Below are 15,515 nucleotides of genomic sequence, written 5' to 3'. Positions count from 1 at the left end.
GTTGTTTAATTTTTATATAGGATAAAGTTTATAAAATAAGTAATAAATAAATTGTTTATTAACGATCCTAAAATTGTGTATTGTATCAAAGATCAATACATTATAAAAAGTACACATATAATAATAATAATAATGATTAATGATCCACTAAATCGCTATAAACATTGCAAAAAGGTAAAATAAAATGAAATATACATTCATATTTCTATTGTAGCAATTATGTAGCAATTTATATAAAATATAACTAACATTAAATCTAACGCATTGAACTATATCAAAACTATATATATATACAGATGCTTTTAAAAACTTTACTCTTGACAACATCAACTTAATAAATCACTGTCAAACGTTTCCGATAGACGATTGCTAACATTCACTGATCTGGTTGACATGTCAACAACGATTTTTTTTATCGCGGCATCATCGAACACCTCGGTGGAGTCTTCCACACTGCGCTCGATGTTCGCTTCAATTTGGAACGTTCAATATAGGGGAATATCTCAGCCAGATTGGGTGAGAATACCGCTGTCGAGTAGAGCATGTCTCTGACATGAATCTTTATGTACTTATGGTAGCGCAGTACTGGATCGAGCTGCGCTTCTGAAATTTAACAATTATTACACAAACTTTCAAATTTTAGTGGCACGACTTTTATGCAGTAACTGCTAATAATCGCATATAGCTTACTTTTAGCCCATTGAGGTTTGCGTAACTCTATTTCTTTCTTTCTCTCCTTGTCCGAAGCGTTGTTTTCCTCCAAGTCTTCGTCGCATTTCATCATTTCGTCGAAGGCTTTGTTCGGTTGAGTTATGAAATTGGAAACTGATACATAAAATAGCAATTAAACTACATAAACGTTATGTTAAATTAGATAATTTTTTTAAATACCTCTGCCGTGAGAGTTCAGAACTGTTGTGGAATTTAGTTCATATGTCTTATTTGCAACTTGATCTATTTTCTTGGCTTTCTGAATCTTTTCATTTTCTTTGGCGGCCTTTTTGAGAGCTCTAAAAAAATATATTTATTCAGGAATATTTACAGTTGATAATATCTACGAGGAATAGTCGGAAAGTTTAAATATAAGAATCGTAAATATGTAAATGGCAGCAACTTTGTATTTGCAATGTGTTAGGGCCATACATTGTCACTGATGAACTCATTTAAAAAAAGGAACAGAAGCAAGACTTCTATGACGTAAAATAATGCAGTACTGCTTACTTTTCCGCAATTTCTTCTTGGCGACGAATTTCTTTCTGTTTCTTTTGTTCTTCCTCTTTCATACGCCGCTCTTGTGCTGCCTTCGTCTAGATAAAAAAAAAGCAAATTTGGCATAAGCTATTTAATTTAAATAAATAATTCTTATATTACCTTTTCAGATTGCAATCGAGCATATTCTTTAGTCTTCAAATCCAAATTTCGTGCGTCTTCTTCTCGCCTCCTATAATAATATGCGATTTTTTTTATAAATATACCAATTTTTACAGAAATAAGTTTGATCTCATTACTTTTTCAGTTCTTCCATTTTTTTATTGTAAGCTTCCCGCTTGATAGCGGCTTCGCGTTCTAGCTTAGCTGCCCCTGCCTGAGCTACAGCTTGACTGGAAGAAACTGGCTTTGGTGAAAGAAGCTTATTGAGGCTTGTAGTCGAACCGTATTTAATTGCGCTTCCAATCTGAGCATTAAAATTATAATATTTATTATTATTATTAAGTACCGTTAAGCAACCCCACACAATTGTCAGCTGACTGTTTGCTAATGGCTAGAGGAATATAAACGTGCCACTAGTGACTCTTTTATCAAATAAAAAAAGATACATACCTGTTTACTAGGCAACGGGAGGTTGCATTTGATAGCATTTTTTCTCAAATTGTTAGGTGTGCTTTTAACGTTTATTTTAGACACAGGCTTTTCACTTTCTGCCGATACTTTTGAATCATCCTGACAAGATTAATTATGTATATTAGCAATGATTACAAAAATATATCTTTCAACCAACGATTACTCACTTTAGAGGATTTTTTAACGACGTTTTGAGATCTTGTATTTTTACGTTCGTTTTGGGTTGCGGCCTGTGCCGATTTAGCGTTTGCTATTTCAGCTAATTTTTCAAAATGTTTCACGCGGCTTTTCACCGGACTCTCGAACATTTTAATAGTTTCTTTATTTATTATTTTCGGCAAGACGATCTTCGGTGGGGTTTCTTCGACTTCACTCAAATCCTCTACTAATACTGAATCATCTAAAAATATTGTTAACACTGTATCATTCATGCTTATTAGAATAGTATCACATAAAATAATCTAATTTACCTTCACCGTCGCCGTTTTGTTCTTGATCTACTTTACCGGATGAGATAACGACCGTTTCGTCAAAAACGACTTTCGGCAATTCAACTTTGTTTACACTGTCGGTTGGAGATTTTTCCAAAACGACCGTGGCGTCCAAAGCCATTTTCTCTTCAGATTTTTTACTCATATTCGTTTCCACCGCCACAATCTCGTCCACCTCCATTTCTTTGTCCCCTTTATCAGGCGTTGAAGTGTTACCGCTGTTTTCCAAATTAAGCATACTGTTGTCAAACACGACAGTCATTTTATCATTCTTTTTTTTCTCAATTTCGTTCAGTGGCTCTTCAACGATCGTATTTTGTGAATCATTTATTGTTATGTGCCTAGAATAAAATTATTATACATTTTTAATAGCAAATTATGTGTTTTCTATTATTTGATATCAATAAAAAACTTATTTGAACCAAAACAATTAAAATTAATATATTAAATCACTTGATATAATATTTATTATATAATAAATTTAAACACCTACATATTTATCGCAAAATGTAAACCTAGATAATATATTATTTATCTGATCACTGATATATAAAAATAATGTGAATCTATTTGCCAGTCTATCTGTAAAGCCAATACGATAATTTGTTATCCTGGCGCAAGGTGATTCATATTTTTAATTTTGCACCATCGAGAAATTTATACGATCGACTATGCCTACGGACATCAACTGGAGAGTCGTGGGAGGAATGCCAGCTGAAGAAGCACAGTTTCCTTATCAAGCATCACTTAGGTCAATTAACAACTTCCACTACGCTGGAGGATCAATCATCAATAAACGTACCATATTGACAGCTGCCCATTGTCTTGAAAGGTAAGATCTACTCGAAAGCTATCCAATAAATCTGGCAATCGAAGTACTCAATTTTAAAAATTAAGGCAGAAACCATCCAACATAGTAATCTATGTTGGAACCAATAAACTGAACAGTGGTGGAGACAAGTACCAAGCGATCGAGTTCAGGATTCATTGTATGTTTGACAATAAGACCTTCGAGAACGACATCGGTCTAATACTCTTGGACAGACATTGAATTTAATGACCATATTCAACCAATCGAGATTGATTATGAAAAAATCGGTAACGATGTTCCAGTTGTCCTCAGCGGATGGGGAAACAAAGTGAGTAACTGAACATTAAAATTATACATCTATTGCGAAACGCTCCTAAAAACCTTTAATTGTTAACAGTCAAACACCATTCCAAATGAACTTCAATTCATTGAAACAAAGACTCAGATCTTACAAAGACTTAAAAAAGACGAATCGATCGGTATGAGAGTATTAGATTCTCATATATGCACTGTCACCAATATAGGAGAAATCTGCTATGTAATTTTATGGATATATAAGTATATGACTGCATTTGTACCAGATAAATATAATTTTTATTTAATTCCAGGGTGATTCTGGTAGTCCAATGGTTCATGATGGAAAACTTGTTGGTATTACTTCTTATGGATATATTCACACTAATACTTATCCAAATATTTTTACAAGGGTCAGCTCCTTCACTGATTGGATCGAAGAAAACAAAGCAAATATACATACATAGAACCTTGTTCGTTTGAATGCTGAAGCTCCAAACTTTATAAAAGTTTTTAACCTGAATAATAATTATCAAATATAAAGACATGTATGTATATTTTCCTTAATACATATATTTTAACTGGTCAATTAATAAACTATATTTCATCAATTATATAACACATAAAAATTGTATATACATATTTATATACTAGCAACGAATAAAATCAGACTATGAATTTTTCAAATGTCAGGTGTTATTACTTATGTATAACAATTTTGTATTTCTCTTTCATTTTTACGTTCTTTCATGCATAAGAGTAAGACAACCATAGATATTTAACCCTATTACAATCCTGTGACAGAAATATTGAATTTGGTGAGAGACAGTTTTATGTTAACTAAACTTACCCATCTATCTCCACCATTTCAATGTCATTAATCAGAATTCCTTCCTTTGTGTCGACAACAAGAGTAGAATCTTTATCAGTGGTAGAAACTTTAACTGCCAAAAAATAAATGATAATTAGTTTGTGTTGTAAGAGAAATAATAAAAACACACTAACCTTCAGCTGTATTTGTATCAACATTCGTGATTGTATCTTCTTTTACAATTTCTTCGTCAGTTTTGGTTGCATCGTCGGATTTTTCTCGTTTAATTGTAACCTCAGATGCCTTTGTCTGTAACAAATCAATCAGATTAAAAATCATGCATATATTTTAGATATAAATAAACACAGTATATAATACATTTTTATTTTTTCCTCTGGTCTTTTTAGTGGTAGTCTTGATAGTCTCGTCTTGCTTATCTTCGCTCTCAACGATCTTGCTCGAGTTAATTCTGACGCTACTTCTGGTAATTCTAGTCATCGTTGTGTCGACTTCAATAATAAAATATGACAGATTACAACCATTCGCTTAAAAGTTTCAAAATAAATTTAAATATTATAATACCTTCAACCGTTTGAGCGATAGTTCTAGTACGTCTTGACTTACGAATAACAGTGGTTTCAACATCTTTGATAGTATTATTTGCAGCTTTTTCTTGAAATGAAAATAATATTAAGTGATTGATGATTTTTTAAATAATTTTATTAAAGCACTTTTACTTACTACTTTTGGTTTTCACTGGAAGTGACGGTGGAGGCATGATTATATTATCAATCTGTTTCAACGGCTCGATTAGGATGATTTCTTGCGATGACGGTTCTTGTCTTTGTTCTTTTTCTGATATTTCGATACCGGCCACAGCATTTTCGAGAGATTGCTTCTTTTTAGGCATGTTTTCTTGCGATGACGGTTCTTGCCTTTGTTCTTTTTCTGATATTTCGATACCGGCCACAGCATTTTCGAGAGATTGCTTCTTTTTAGGCATGTTTTCTAAATATAAACATATTTTATTTCATAAATATTTTGTAAAGATGTTGTCACCCCAAGATATTAGTGTATAGTCAACCAGCGGTGACAGAAAGAACTTTAAAATATTAAAATGTAATTAAAAAAATATTCGCCTAGAATTGAATATGTGATGCAAATAACGTTGTAAGAATTGAGATTTTGATTGAACAATGTGTTATATGAGTGATTCTGCGATTTCAACCAACTTCTTTAAAATATAAAAAAAAACTAGAGTTGGCAAAATATCTACTGGCAAATGAAAAATTATTTAATTTAAAAAAAATGAAACGATTTTAATTAATAATTGTTTGTTCCTTAAAATTTTTTTATCGTTTTTAAATTTTTTGATTAAAACTATTATATTTAATTTTAAAATGATGTATTGGTAAATAAGTTTTCGACAAACGTTATAAATGATCCATAGGCACTTGCTGTCATACAGTGGAACAACGTTACAACATCATAACTTACATTATTCCACAATTTAAAATGTTCATTCTTGACAAAATGCAATATTAAAACTTTCTGATGAATAATTTGTGAAATATAATATTATAAAATTCCAAAAATGAACGTATGTAAATCTGTAAATTAATACGTATTTAAGACTTACTACGATATTCAATTACATTATATAAATGATTTTTAATTTTGGTCGATATGAAATTAATACCGAGCTGGCTGCTAAGTTGTTATTAGTAAAATTCTGACTCGTAAGGGTTAAAATGAATTTAGCGACCCATTTAGTGTATGAGTTTGACACCACTGTGCTACATTATATACAAATAATATTACGTATGTATATACACATTAATTTTTAAATTAAAAAATATATACATATATACCTGTCAATATCAGTTGCCTAATTATAATATTATAGTGTAAAACGCTCAACAAAATATTGGTCAAATAATTGTATCAATCAAAATTATTTACATAGTTGTTGGCTGATTCTTTTCCGGGACCAGTAAAAAGATATGCAGGGTCTATCATGAATCACGGCACTAATGTGTCACTAGCTCTTCTACCCGTTAATTTTAAGCACGTTTGTTTTGTGAATTCGCGCAAATTGCAAAGTAATACAAAATTTGAATTCGAAATTTCAATAAGAAGTAGCCAATTCAAATCATACTTCTGCGATTCTTTAGAATGAGTACCCATAGCTGACACACATACATATCTTTCTAACCTGGCCTCGTTGAGGTTAAGCAATAAGAAGCATCACCACTTACGCACTGAGGGATATTTTTCATTTTTAAAAGATTACATATTATTTAAAGAGTGAATCAATTACCGTCGCCCTCCTCGTAGATGCTGTTCAACTTTCTCTTGGTGGATTCAATGACGGAGGAGAACGCCAGGTCCAGAAGTTTGCTCTTGATGTTGTATAGCTCTTGGAGCTCATTCTGGAAGGATTTAAAAGAACAGTTGGGTCACATTGAGTGGAACAACCGGCGGGGATGTGAAGTTGTACCTGCATAAACTGGCAGATCTCCCCGCTTTCCTTCTCTCCGTTGGCGAGGAGCTTGGAGGCTAGCGCCTCTTCGATGGGCAGCGCCGGCGTTATGTCGGGGGGTGCCATCGCGTCCTCCGCGGGCACTTTTCGGCTCGTGCGGCTGTTGGCTCGTTGACGCATCTCGGCAGCTCTTTTCAAATCTCAAACCGCCGCTGGTGACGCGGTATTGCCGCACTGCAACGGTTTGCCGTTGTCAAAGATTGCCATACTATAAAATACTTTCAAACATGGCCGTTACGATTTCAATTAAAACATATTTTTTTTCCAAATACGTCATTTATATTATATACACATCTAATTGTAAATTAAATTTTCAGGATATCATAAAATATACATACAAAATGTCTTACGATAAAAAACTATAATTGTATTTTTTAAATTATTAAATTGATATATAAGGACCAAACCGGTAATGGGCCACTCAGCGTTTCAGACAAAAATTAATTTGCAGCAAAAAATTTAATTTCGTTAAAAAATATTTTTTACTATTACTTAGTAGGCATTAATGATTCAGGAGAATTAAAATCAGAAGACAACTTTCCCAGGAGCGCAGCGACAGAAGTAATTTTATCTTTATTTTTTAACCTAATCATCTAATAATAAAAAAATGCAATAAATTAAGCAATTCATTTATTATTAAAAACAATGTATTTTAGAAATAAAAGTTTAGCGACGTGATGGTCACGGGTGGCAATTAGATATAGATTGAGCCGCTGCAGTAGTGTTTTTATTGACGATTAAAGTTGTTTACATGTTTATATGGACGATGCGAGGATCAGCCGTTGCGAGTTGTTTTGTTTGGGACTTAATGAAAATAAATATAAATAGGTGTAGGCCTCCTACAAAAGTGAAAACTATTACGTTAAAATTACATATATCAAACATTAAAATGTGTGTGAGGGCTTATTTATTTATTTATTTTATTATGACGAAAATGGTTATATGACAGTTACACAAAAGTTCCAACGCTAAGAACGATTAAGTCTAAAATTAGTGTCACCAAATGACCAACATAATATTATATTTTATCATGAAAATTACGTAAAGATTTTAACTTAGCTTAATACACTATTTTATTGTCTCGTTAAATTACAGTTCTTATACTATAGATTTTTATAATACAACTTTTTTTACCTAGTGGTTACTTTATCAATTTACCTTATATTTTTAATTTTTGCTGTTCAGACCCAAATCTATCCAAAACAAATATAAGACCGTGCCCATTTTACACGAAATATAGAACATAACTATGAACTATTTCGAAACCCTTTAATTTTTTGCATATTATTTTTTTAATAATGAAAATAATGAAGGTGGCGTGTAATAGGTTTGTATATTTTATTACTTTTTGGGTAATATTGTGCTTCATTACTGCTTATTTTGTCATTGTCTCAAACATTTAAATCTGGGGTGGCCAACCCGCGGCCCGCGTGCCGCATGTGGCCCGCCTTGAACATTTTTCCGGCTCGCGAGATTCATCACACTTTTACAAAATATATTTATTTTATAATCGCCAATACACTATAGACAATTTTTCACTACAAAAAATGTCTATAATGTATCTAAATCTATTATGAAAATATATAACTTTATATATGGCCCGCGGAGTTATGATGTATTTCCAAAGTGGCCCGCAAGTTTGCTACCCCTGATTTAAATTATTTGGTCACATAAATAAATGAGTTTAGCAATTTATCATGATATAATAAAAAAACTTAAGATATGAAAGGATAAAGGACCTCATGATCGTTGAATGATCCAAATGAATGCTTTAAAATTTATTTTATTCATAGCGGTTTGTGTTCATTTGTCACTATGTGCAATTGTCTTTGTGTTTAGTTGTCTGGTTACCGGTGAAAGCTAGGCGGTAATCTGGTAACACTGACACATTACTTTGGCGGATCTCGACGTGAAGACTACGACCAGTGGCGCCATGTCCGTTGATTTTTCTTATTATTATATTCCAACGTGTAACTGTTGGGGCCTATTTATGTATTTATTATGATCAAAACTAGGCGGCACTCTTCTGGTAACACTGACGTGATGGCGGTGGAGGGCAGCATATTCCTTGGCGGAACTTGACGGAGAATTAACGGTCGACGGTGCCTCTCGACAACTTATAGCATCATGACATAATTTGTAAACTTGTAATGAATAGTACTGCAGCTAAGTATTTACTAATTTCTAAGTATTTTTCTTGTTTGAATTACTATAAATCTTAAAATGACTAGTAATAGTAGAATATATTTGATTATCTTTTTGGCGTTTTTAGTTTATCTTCCACGTGTAACTAGAAATTCTGTGTCAAGATAGCCCGGGTGTTTATTCCCAGGAATTCTCGGCTATTTTGCTGTCTCGTGTCCCAGGATTTTTAAGAAATTTTTGCTTAATTAAAAAGTTTGGGAAGAACTGTGCTAATGGATTCGCAGGTTTCGAGTCATTCTTGTGGGACAGATATTTGGCCCACCTGAATATTCTTGACGATGTCAGGCTTCTGACTCAACTCATACACTTCGTCGTTATAAAGACGATGCCAAGTATTGTTATCGCAGCCTGCAGCCGTTGAGACTTATTAATTTATTAATGTGGCGGTAAGTGCAGCAGGAAGACGTCGAAAAATTCGCACTCTTCTTCTGTTTACTAACAATTTGTAGACATTCTTAATATTATATACCAGTTCAAAATTTAATAAGTAATAATACTAAAATCTCGTTGTTTTTCAAGCAAAGTAAAGAATAGGACATACAGTAAGATACATCTATTGATGTTTGTTTAAACGATTAAATATTTGATAAATAACATCCAATTTACTTTATATTAGGATAATGAATTTTTCTGCTTAAAAATTAAATTATCATTAAAATTATTTTTCGATTTCGTATTACCTCAACGGCTACGGTCACAAAAATATACCTTAGGCATGTAATAGCTCTGTGCTTAGTTATTTGGATAATAATAAAATTATATAGGGAAGAACTGTAAAAGCTAATATTAATATTCATAATAAAATACAAATAAATAATCAACAATAATTTATTCCTATTCACCTTTGAGTAATATGATAACAATATCATATAATATTTGTATGGATATTATCAAAATAATAAAACAAAATGATATATTTATAAAGAGCTCTTAATATTTTTTGGAACAATAGGTATATTTCCATTATTCAAAGAAATATGGTGTAAAGGTGTTGTAAAGTTCCTCGAATAATAGTTAGTGTTTCCATCTTGGTATTCGCAACGGTGTAAAACTTTAGGCTCGTTACGTAATTCCTCTAATGTTTTATCACCGCTGAATATTTCATTACCCTTAATATAATCTGGTTCTTTTGGATAGAATTCATCGCCTATAATAAAAAATTATATTGATAAAATATATTTAAAAAATATATAGATTATATATACCTGGCAGTAGTACTGCTACTCCGTCTGTAGCAGGTTGAAGTGACGGACAATATAATTCACAACCAAAAGGACTTCTTTTCGAAGCAAAGTCAATCAATCGCTCTAGATCAGTTTGATGCTTTAACTTTGATAATTCAAACCATTGCGGGAATGCTAAAGTTACCTTTTCGTCTTCAAACGAAGTGAGTACATCTTTACAATTTGACCACTGTAATTTTATAATTTTTTATTAAGAAATACTAAGATTCATATATATTTCTAATACTAACGATAAAACTGGTGACTTCATTTTCTTCAATATGTATGAGTGGTTCATTTTTAAAGGCTGTTATAAAGAATACAGTGTTAAATCTGGGCGTTTGTAGAACTTTCAATGGTGTCAACCAATTACTCCAAAGATGCAACGACCAAATGTTGGGATAACAATCTAACGTTTGGCATAAGTTTAGAAAAGCCCTTGGATCTTTATGGACCTTTTTCTGCCAAAACGGTATATCAAATTCGGCAATAAAAGAACTCCATGGCAAATCGTCCGTTTTAGAGTCGCTACGGCTCTTACAAATCAATATCCCCGATTCTTCAAACGTTTCTCTGATAGCAGTGATTCTCAATGATATATGTCTGATGAACAAAGTTACACATAATTATCGGATATATATGTATATATAATAGTAATATTTATACTTATTAATTGAACTATCTCCGTCGAGCGTTATGGGATGTAAATCTGAATTTGGCTTTTGAAATTGCATAAAGTGTTCTTGTTCAAATCCAAATGTTTTAAAGTGATCTATCCACAGTTTTGTTGCGTCATATTTAGATATAACGCCTCCCGGGAAGACCAATGTATCGGGAAAAGCTCTAGATTTACTGCTTCTCTTTTGAAGGAATATGTTAATGTCATTCTTAATCTGACTGCAGCCTTGTGTCAGTGAATTTTTGGCTAATATTATAACACTGGCTGAATTTCTCCAGTGTTTCATGATTTTATTTATTTTATATGAATCTAGTTTTAATTACGTTTGTTACAATTCGCGAAGGTTATCGGAGTAATAATGTAATCACGTTATGGTTTTATCGCGGTATGTTGATTAACGTTATATTTGACAGTTAAACATCTGTTTTATCATAACAGCATGAAAATTGACCATCTCTTTGGCCACAACAAACATAATTCTGTAATTACATAATATACATATATAGTGTTTAAAATTATCTGTGAGTATCAAATTTATTTAATTACATATTATGAACAATATATGTATATTTTTGCTCATTTAAAATTTAATTCTTCTTGAAAAGATAATTTCATGAGGCGGCTTCGATAAATGATTTCACAGGTTTAAGGAAAGAGGGAGCTTAGCGAAATCGTGTCATTCTCTATCTTATGATAGAGAACAGAGAAAGGGGGGAAGGGGTATAAAAAATTCAAAAATAAAAAAGTACAAATGGCATGGCCTGAATATAATAAATCATATCTTCAGATGTGATCAATATCATAAATGACAAATATAATTATTTACTAGTTAAATGCAAATACCTTAATTGTAAAATTAAACTTTGTTTAAAAATGGAATTTTACCGTGCAACGGTGATAGTTGTGATTTAAATGGGGTAAAATTCTTAAGCTTTACATTTATATTGTACAAATCATATAATTCCATCCTGTGTGTGAACTTTGCAGATTGTTGAAGTTCGTCAATTGTTTTATCTTCGAGATGAACGATAGTCTGTTTTTCAAAATCTGGTTTTTCTGGATATAGTTCATCCCCTACAAAGTATATTTAATATATTATTTATTATTATAAATATGACACCAGGGCAAAAACATGTTTACTAACAAATATAGTTTTGAGACATTTAAAAAACGTTTTTTATCCGATTTAAAGCGGTAGTTAATTTTGCACGCCATTTGTACTTTGTTATGTGAAGGGGAAACCGTTTATGTAGTTTTGTATGGCATAATTAGATCCCCAATGTGTACCAGCGACTTCACCCGAGCTAATATATAAATCACAACTTATTATTTTAAATAGAAAAATAGTTAATGATATCTATATAAAAGGCTTTAAATATTCTTATCATATTTTTTCGATAAAATGAATTATTTCTAACAAAATTTCTTCCCAGATTTTTCATAATGCTATATTCGATAATGAAAATAAACACAAGCCACATATCCAAATTATAATATAAACTTATAGCAATAACATGATTACTATGTATTATACAATAGTTTAGCACATTATTGTTGACTTATATAAGCATAATAGATGAGTGCTATAAGTCGATGACAAAACCTGAAAGACATGGATTTGTATCCAATAGTATTTTTTAATTTTTATTTTATCTAGGAGATCGGATAGATTATCACAGATAAGGTTTATATAGATTTTTCTGATCTCACGGATGAACATCGTTATCATTAATTGAAGTTAGGGCATACATATTAGGTTTAGAAAATCTGTAATAATGAGCTACATTTGTTCATATTTGTATAAAAAGCAAAATATTTAACTCTCATGGAAAAATGCAGTTAACATGTAATTGAATATCTAGTCCAATATAATGCGAATGTTCATTTAAAGAAATATGCAAAAGTTAATTCAGTGAATATTAATACTATTTTTTAATAAAAATGTCAGTTAATATGTTTTCGTCATAAGGTACTCAATTATTTAATATTATTCTTACCAGGAAATATTGCCAACCATCCATTTCCTTTCTTAGGATATAACAGAATTGGATATATTTGTTCGCATCCTAAAGGACTTCTAGCTGCAGAGAAATTTAGCAACGTATCCACTTCCTTTTGATGAATTAATTTAGAAATTTCATACCATTGTGGTGGTGGTAACATTAAATTTTTATTCTCGTAGCTCTCTATAACGTCTTCTGGTGATCCCCACTGAGATATGAAAAATATTTTAATACTATATGATCTACATATAAATATATTGATATATACTAACCCACACTTTAGAGACTTCAGATTCTTCTGCGAAAACTGGTGGTGTTGTTTCAAATGCAGTTAAGAAGAACAGAGTATCAAATCTTGCTGTTTCATAACCAATTGGTGTCAACCAATTGCACCACAGATACAAAGACCAGATATCAGGAAAACATTTCAAATGTTGGCACAATGATAAAAATTCAAGAGGATCTTTATGTACCTGAATATTATTGTTGTATAAACTAAGAGTAAGATAGATTAAAATTAAAAATGAAATACCTTTTTTTGCCAATATTTAATATCGAAATCAGTGAGATATTGAGCATAGTTATTTTTCTTATCTAACTGCTGTCTGCATATCAATACACCTAGTTCTTCAAAAGCTTCTCTGATTGCAGTGATTCTTAGAGATACGTGTCTAAGAGCAAATTATATTATATATTTATGCAATGGTGATTATATCTAAATAAAATTTACTTATTCAATGGATGTTGTTCTCCTTGAAGTATCGGTGGCATTAGCATGTCTTTCGATTGAAATTCCAAAAAATTTTCATTGCCGATTCCAAAATATTTGAAATGATCATACCAATCTTTGCTCGAATCGTCCACTTCAACCGTACCACCAGGAAAAACGATCGTGTTTGGTAAAAAGCCTGATTTATCACTTCTCTTCTGCAAGAGCATCTTGTAATTGCTGGTATTATTTTTTATTTGATGCGTTCCATTTTTAGCTAAAGCAATAATGCTAGCTGATTCTCTCCATAATTTAGGAATTTTATGCATGCCTTACTTATGATACGCAAAGTTACTACGACGATAACGCGATAGAAACTGAAGAGCCAATTGACTATAAATAAAAATGATTTATAGAAGAAAAAGCTATAATCATATTATAAATATTTACAATTTATGATAAAATTAAACGCAGCGCTTCCAAAATTGTATTAAATTAAAGTAAAACATTTTCAATTGTTAAGCAGCAGTAAAGAAACTTTCCTAATATACTATTTGTTGACATAGGTAGGCAACCTCTATTTTTATTATTATTTTTATGGGGAATTCTTGTAACATGACAGACGTCAGCTCAGTGCGATTCTAGACTAAAATCATAATGTATTTTATTAATTATTAACTATTATTACAGCTTGCATTATGCATTAATGAGCTCGATTTTATTTTAATTATTCACCACAATATTCGCATGTGAGATTAGAAAAATATTAAAAAACCTTATCTGTGATGATCTATCGAAATAATAATAATAATTACTAATACACACCAATCTCCCAAATACGATAAAAATGGAAAATACTATGGTTTATATGGGATTCGAAGACAGTTTTTCAGACATTAATCATTAGCACTTTCCTAAAGTGTTAGTTTAAGACAGAAAAACCAAAGGCAAATTAATGTATCACAGTAACTTAGGGTTTTCACGAAAGCCATAAATATATATTTTTAACTCGATTTGACATAAAGTAAGAAATTTGCAACCTTTAGAAATTTTATTTTAATAAATAGTACGATTTGCGATAAATGCTTGAAATAGTTATCTCTATTATCTTACAAACATTTTAAGCAATGCGAATTTAAATATTTTTTCTCCCTAAATCTGTATAAAATAATTTTATAAACCATTTAATTAATGTCTGCTCTAAAGGTGAAAATAATCACAGCCTGCAGAGGCTTTTATCTCGTAGGTTTAAATTTGCTTTTTATAAGAATTTATTTTTATATTTTTAGGAGATGGGAAGATTAGTGTATAGGGCATTTTCTTCTAATCCTTCTTGTTTATGGTTCAACCACCGTTATTGCGATTATCAACTGGGGATCATCTCATTCGACAAAGATTTTCCTATTCACTTTTTAATATCTTTTTAAAACAAGTGTTAAATCAGTACGATATATTAATAGTATAAGTCGTAAATTGTCACTTGAAAAACATTAGTATTTCTTACAAATGGTCTTTTGTTCTATTCATGAGAATTTTTGTTAGTGTGCAAAGCACGACTGAGTGATATTTCACCTCTACCCTCATTACTGAAATAAAATACTCTTTAAATGAATAATTTCGAATCTCAAATGTAATTAAATCCACAAGTAGTACTACTACAAATAGATAAATATTAAGGAATAACTTCTGAAAAATCTAGTTGTCTCCAAAGTGAGTCTAATTCTGGATTCCGGACGTTGAGTTGGATTAAGGGATGAAAAGAAAGAGGCGGTGGCTTTTGCGATCTTTAACTGTGAAGTTGGATTAGCCTCCTCTTCTCTGTGTCCAAGCTGGAGGGCTCTTTGAAGTTCTAATGTCTTGAAATCTAGAGTGGATGTTTCAAGTGTTTAAATGACCAAATGGAAT

At 31.4% G+C, this 15,515-nt stretch overlaps 3 protein-coding genes across 6 annotated transcripts; all 3 read right to left on the bottom strand.

The window, feature by feature from the left end:
* Window positions 1-42: 42 nt before the first annotated feature.
* Window positions 43-7,003, bottom strand: Incenp (Inner centromere protein). 3 transcript variants are annotated; one of them, XM_088185525.1, is made up of 16 exons: window positions 6,750-7,003; window positions 6,570-6,681; window positions 4,991-5,257; window positions 4,832-4,921; window positions 4,628-4,758; window positions 4,444-4,558; window positions 4,289-4,382; window positions 2,313-2,674; window positions 2,010-2,242; window positions 1,822-1,941; window positions 1,509-1,675; window positions 1,372-1,441; window positions 1,222-1,307; window positions 892-1,010; window positions 691-825; window positions 43-603 (listed from the first exon to the last, which is right to left on the bottom strand). In XM_088185525.1, the coding sequence occupies exons 1-16, from the start codon at window positions 6,909-6,911 to the stop codon at window positions 413-415; spliced, it is 2,454 nt and encodes an 817-aa protein (XP_088041651.1). In that variant the 5' UTR covers window positions 6,912-7,003; the 3' UTR covers window positions 43-412. The 3 variants fall into 3 exon arrangements, with proteins under 3 accessions (XP_088041651.1, XP_088041653.1, XP_088041654.1); XM_088185527.1 differs by having other exon boundaries at window positions 691-795; XM_088185528.1 differs by having other exon boundaries at window positions 4,991-5,164; window positions 6,750-6,973.
* A 2,805-nt stretch (window positions 7,004-9,808) lies between these two features.
* Window positions 9,809-11,331, bottom strand: LOC148235054 (acyl-coenzyme A diphosphatase NUDT19-like). Its single transcript, XM_088185508.1, has 4 exons — window positions 10,886-11,331; window positions 10,471-10,822; window positions 10,202-10,409; window positions 9,809-10,143 (listed from the first exon to the last, which is right to left on the bottom strand). The coding sequence occupies exons 1-4, from the start codon at window positions 11,182-11,184 to the stop codon at window positions 9,914-9,916; spliced, it is 1,089 nt and encodes a 362-aa protein (XP_088041634.1). The 5' UTR covers window positions 11,185-11,331; the 3' UTR covers window positions 9,809-9,913.
* A 305-nt stretch (window positions 11,332-11,636) lies between these two features.
* On the bottom strand, window positions 11,637-13,986 carry LOC148235053 (acyl-coenzyme A diphosphatase NUDT19-like). 2 transcript variants are annotated; one of them, XM_088185824.1, is made up of 6 exons: window positions 13,947-13,986; window positions 13,632-13,887; window positions 13,434-13,572; window positions 13,174-13,374; window positions 12,896-13,109; window positions 11,637-11,972 (listed from the first exon to the last, which is right to left on the bottom strand). In XM_088185824.1, the coding sequence occupies exons 2-6, from the start codon at window positions 13,838-13,840 to the stop codon at window positions 11,755-11,757; spliced, it is 981 nt and encodes a 326-aa protein (XP_088041950.1). In that variant the 5' UTR covers window positions 13,841-13,887; window positions 13,947-13,986; the 3' UTR covers window positions 11,637-11,754. The 2 variants fall into 2 exon arrangements, with proteins under 2 accessions (XP_088041950.1, XP_088041949.1); XM_088185823.1 differs by having other exon boundaries at window positions 13,632-13,986.
* Between the last annotated feature and the right edge of the window lie 1,529 nt (window positions 13,987-15,515).

The sequence above is a fragment of the Plectrocnemia conspersa genome, unplaced genomic scaffold (assembly GCF_051122295.1).
Source record: "Plectrocnemia conspersa isolate PC_06_02 unplaced genomic scaffold, ASM5112229v1 ptg000005l, whole genome shotgun sequence".
Classification (NCBI taxonomy): domain Eukaryota; kingdom Metazoa; phylum Arthropoda; class Insecta; order Trichoptera; family Polycentropodidae; genus Plectrocnemia; species Plectrocnemia conspersa.
This window is presented reverse-complemented; position numbering and strand designations above follow the sequence as displayed.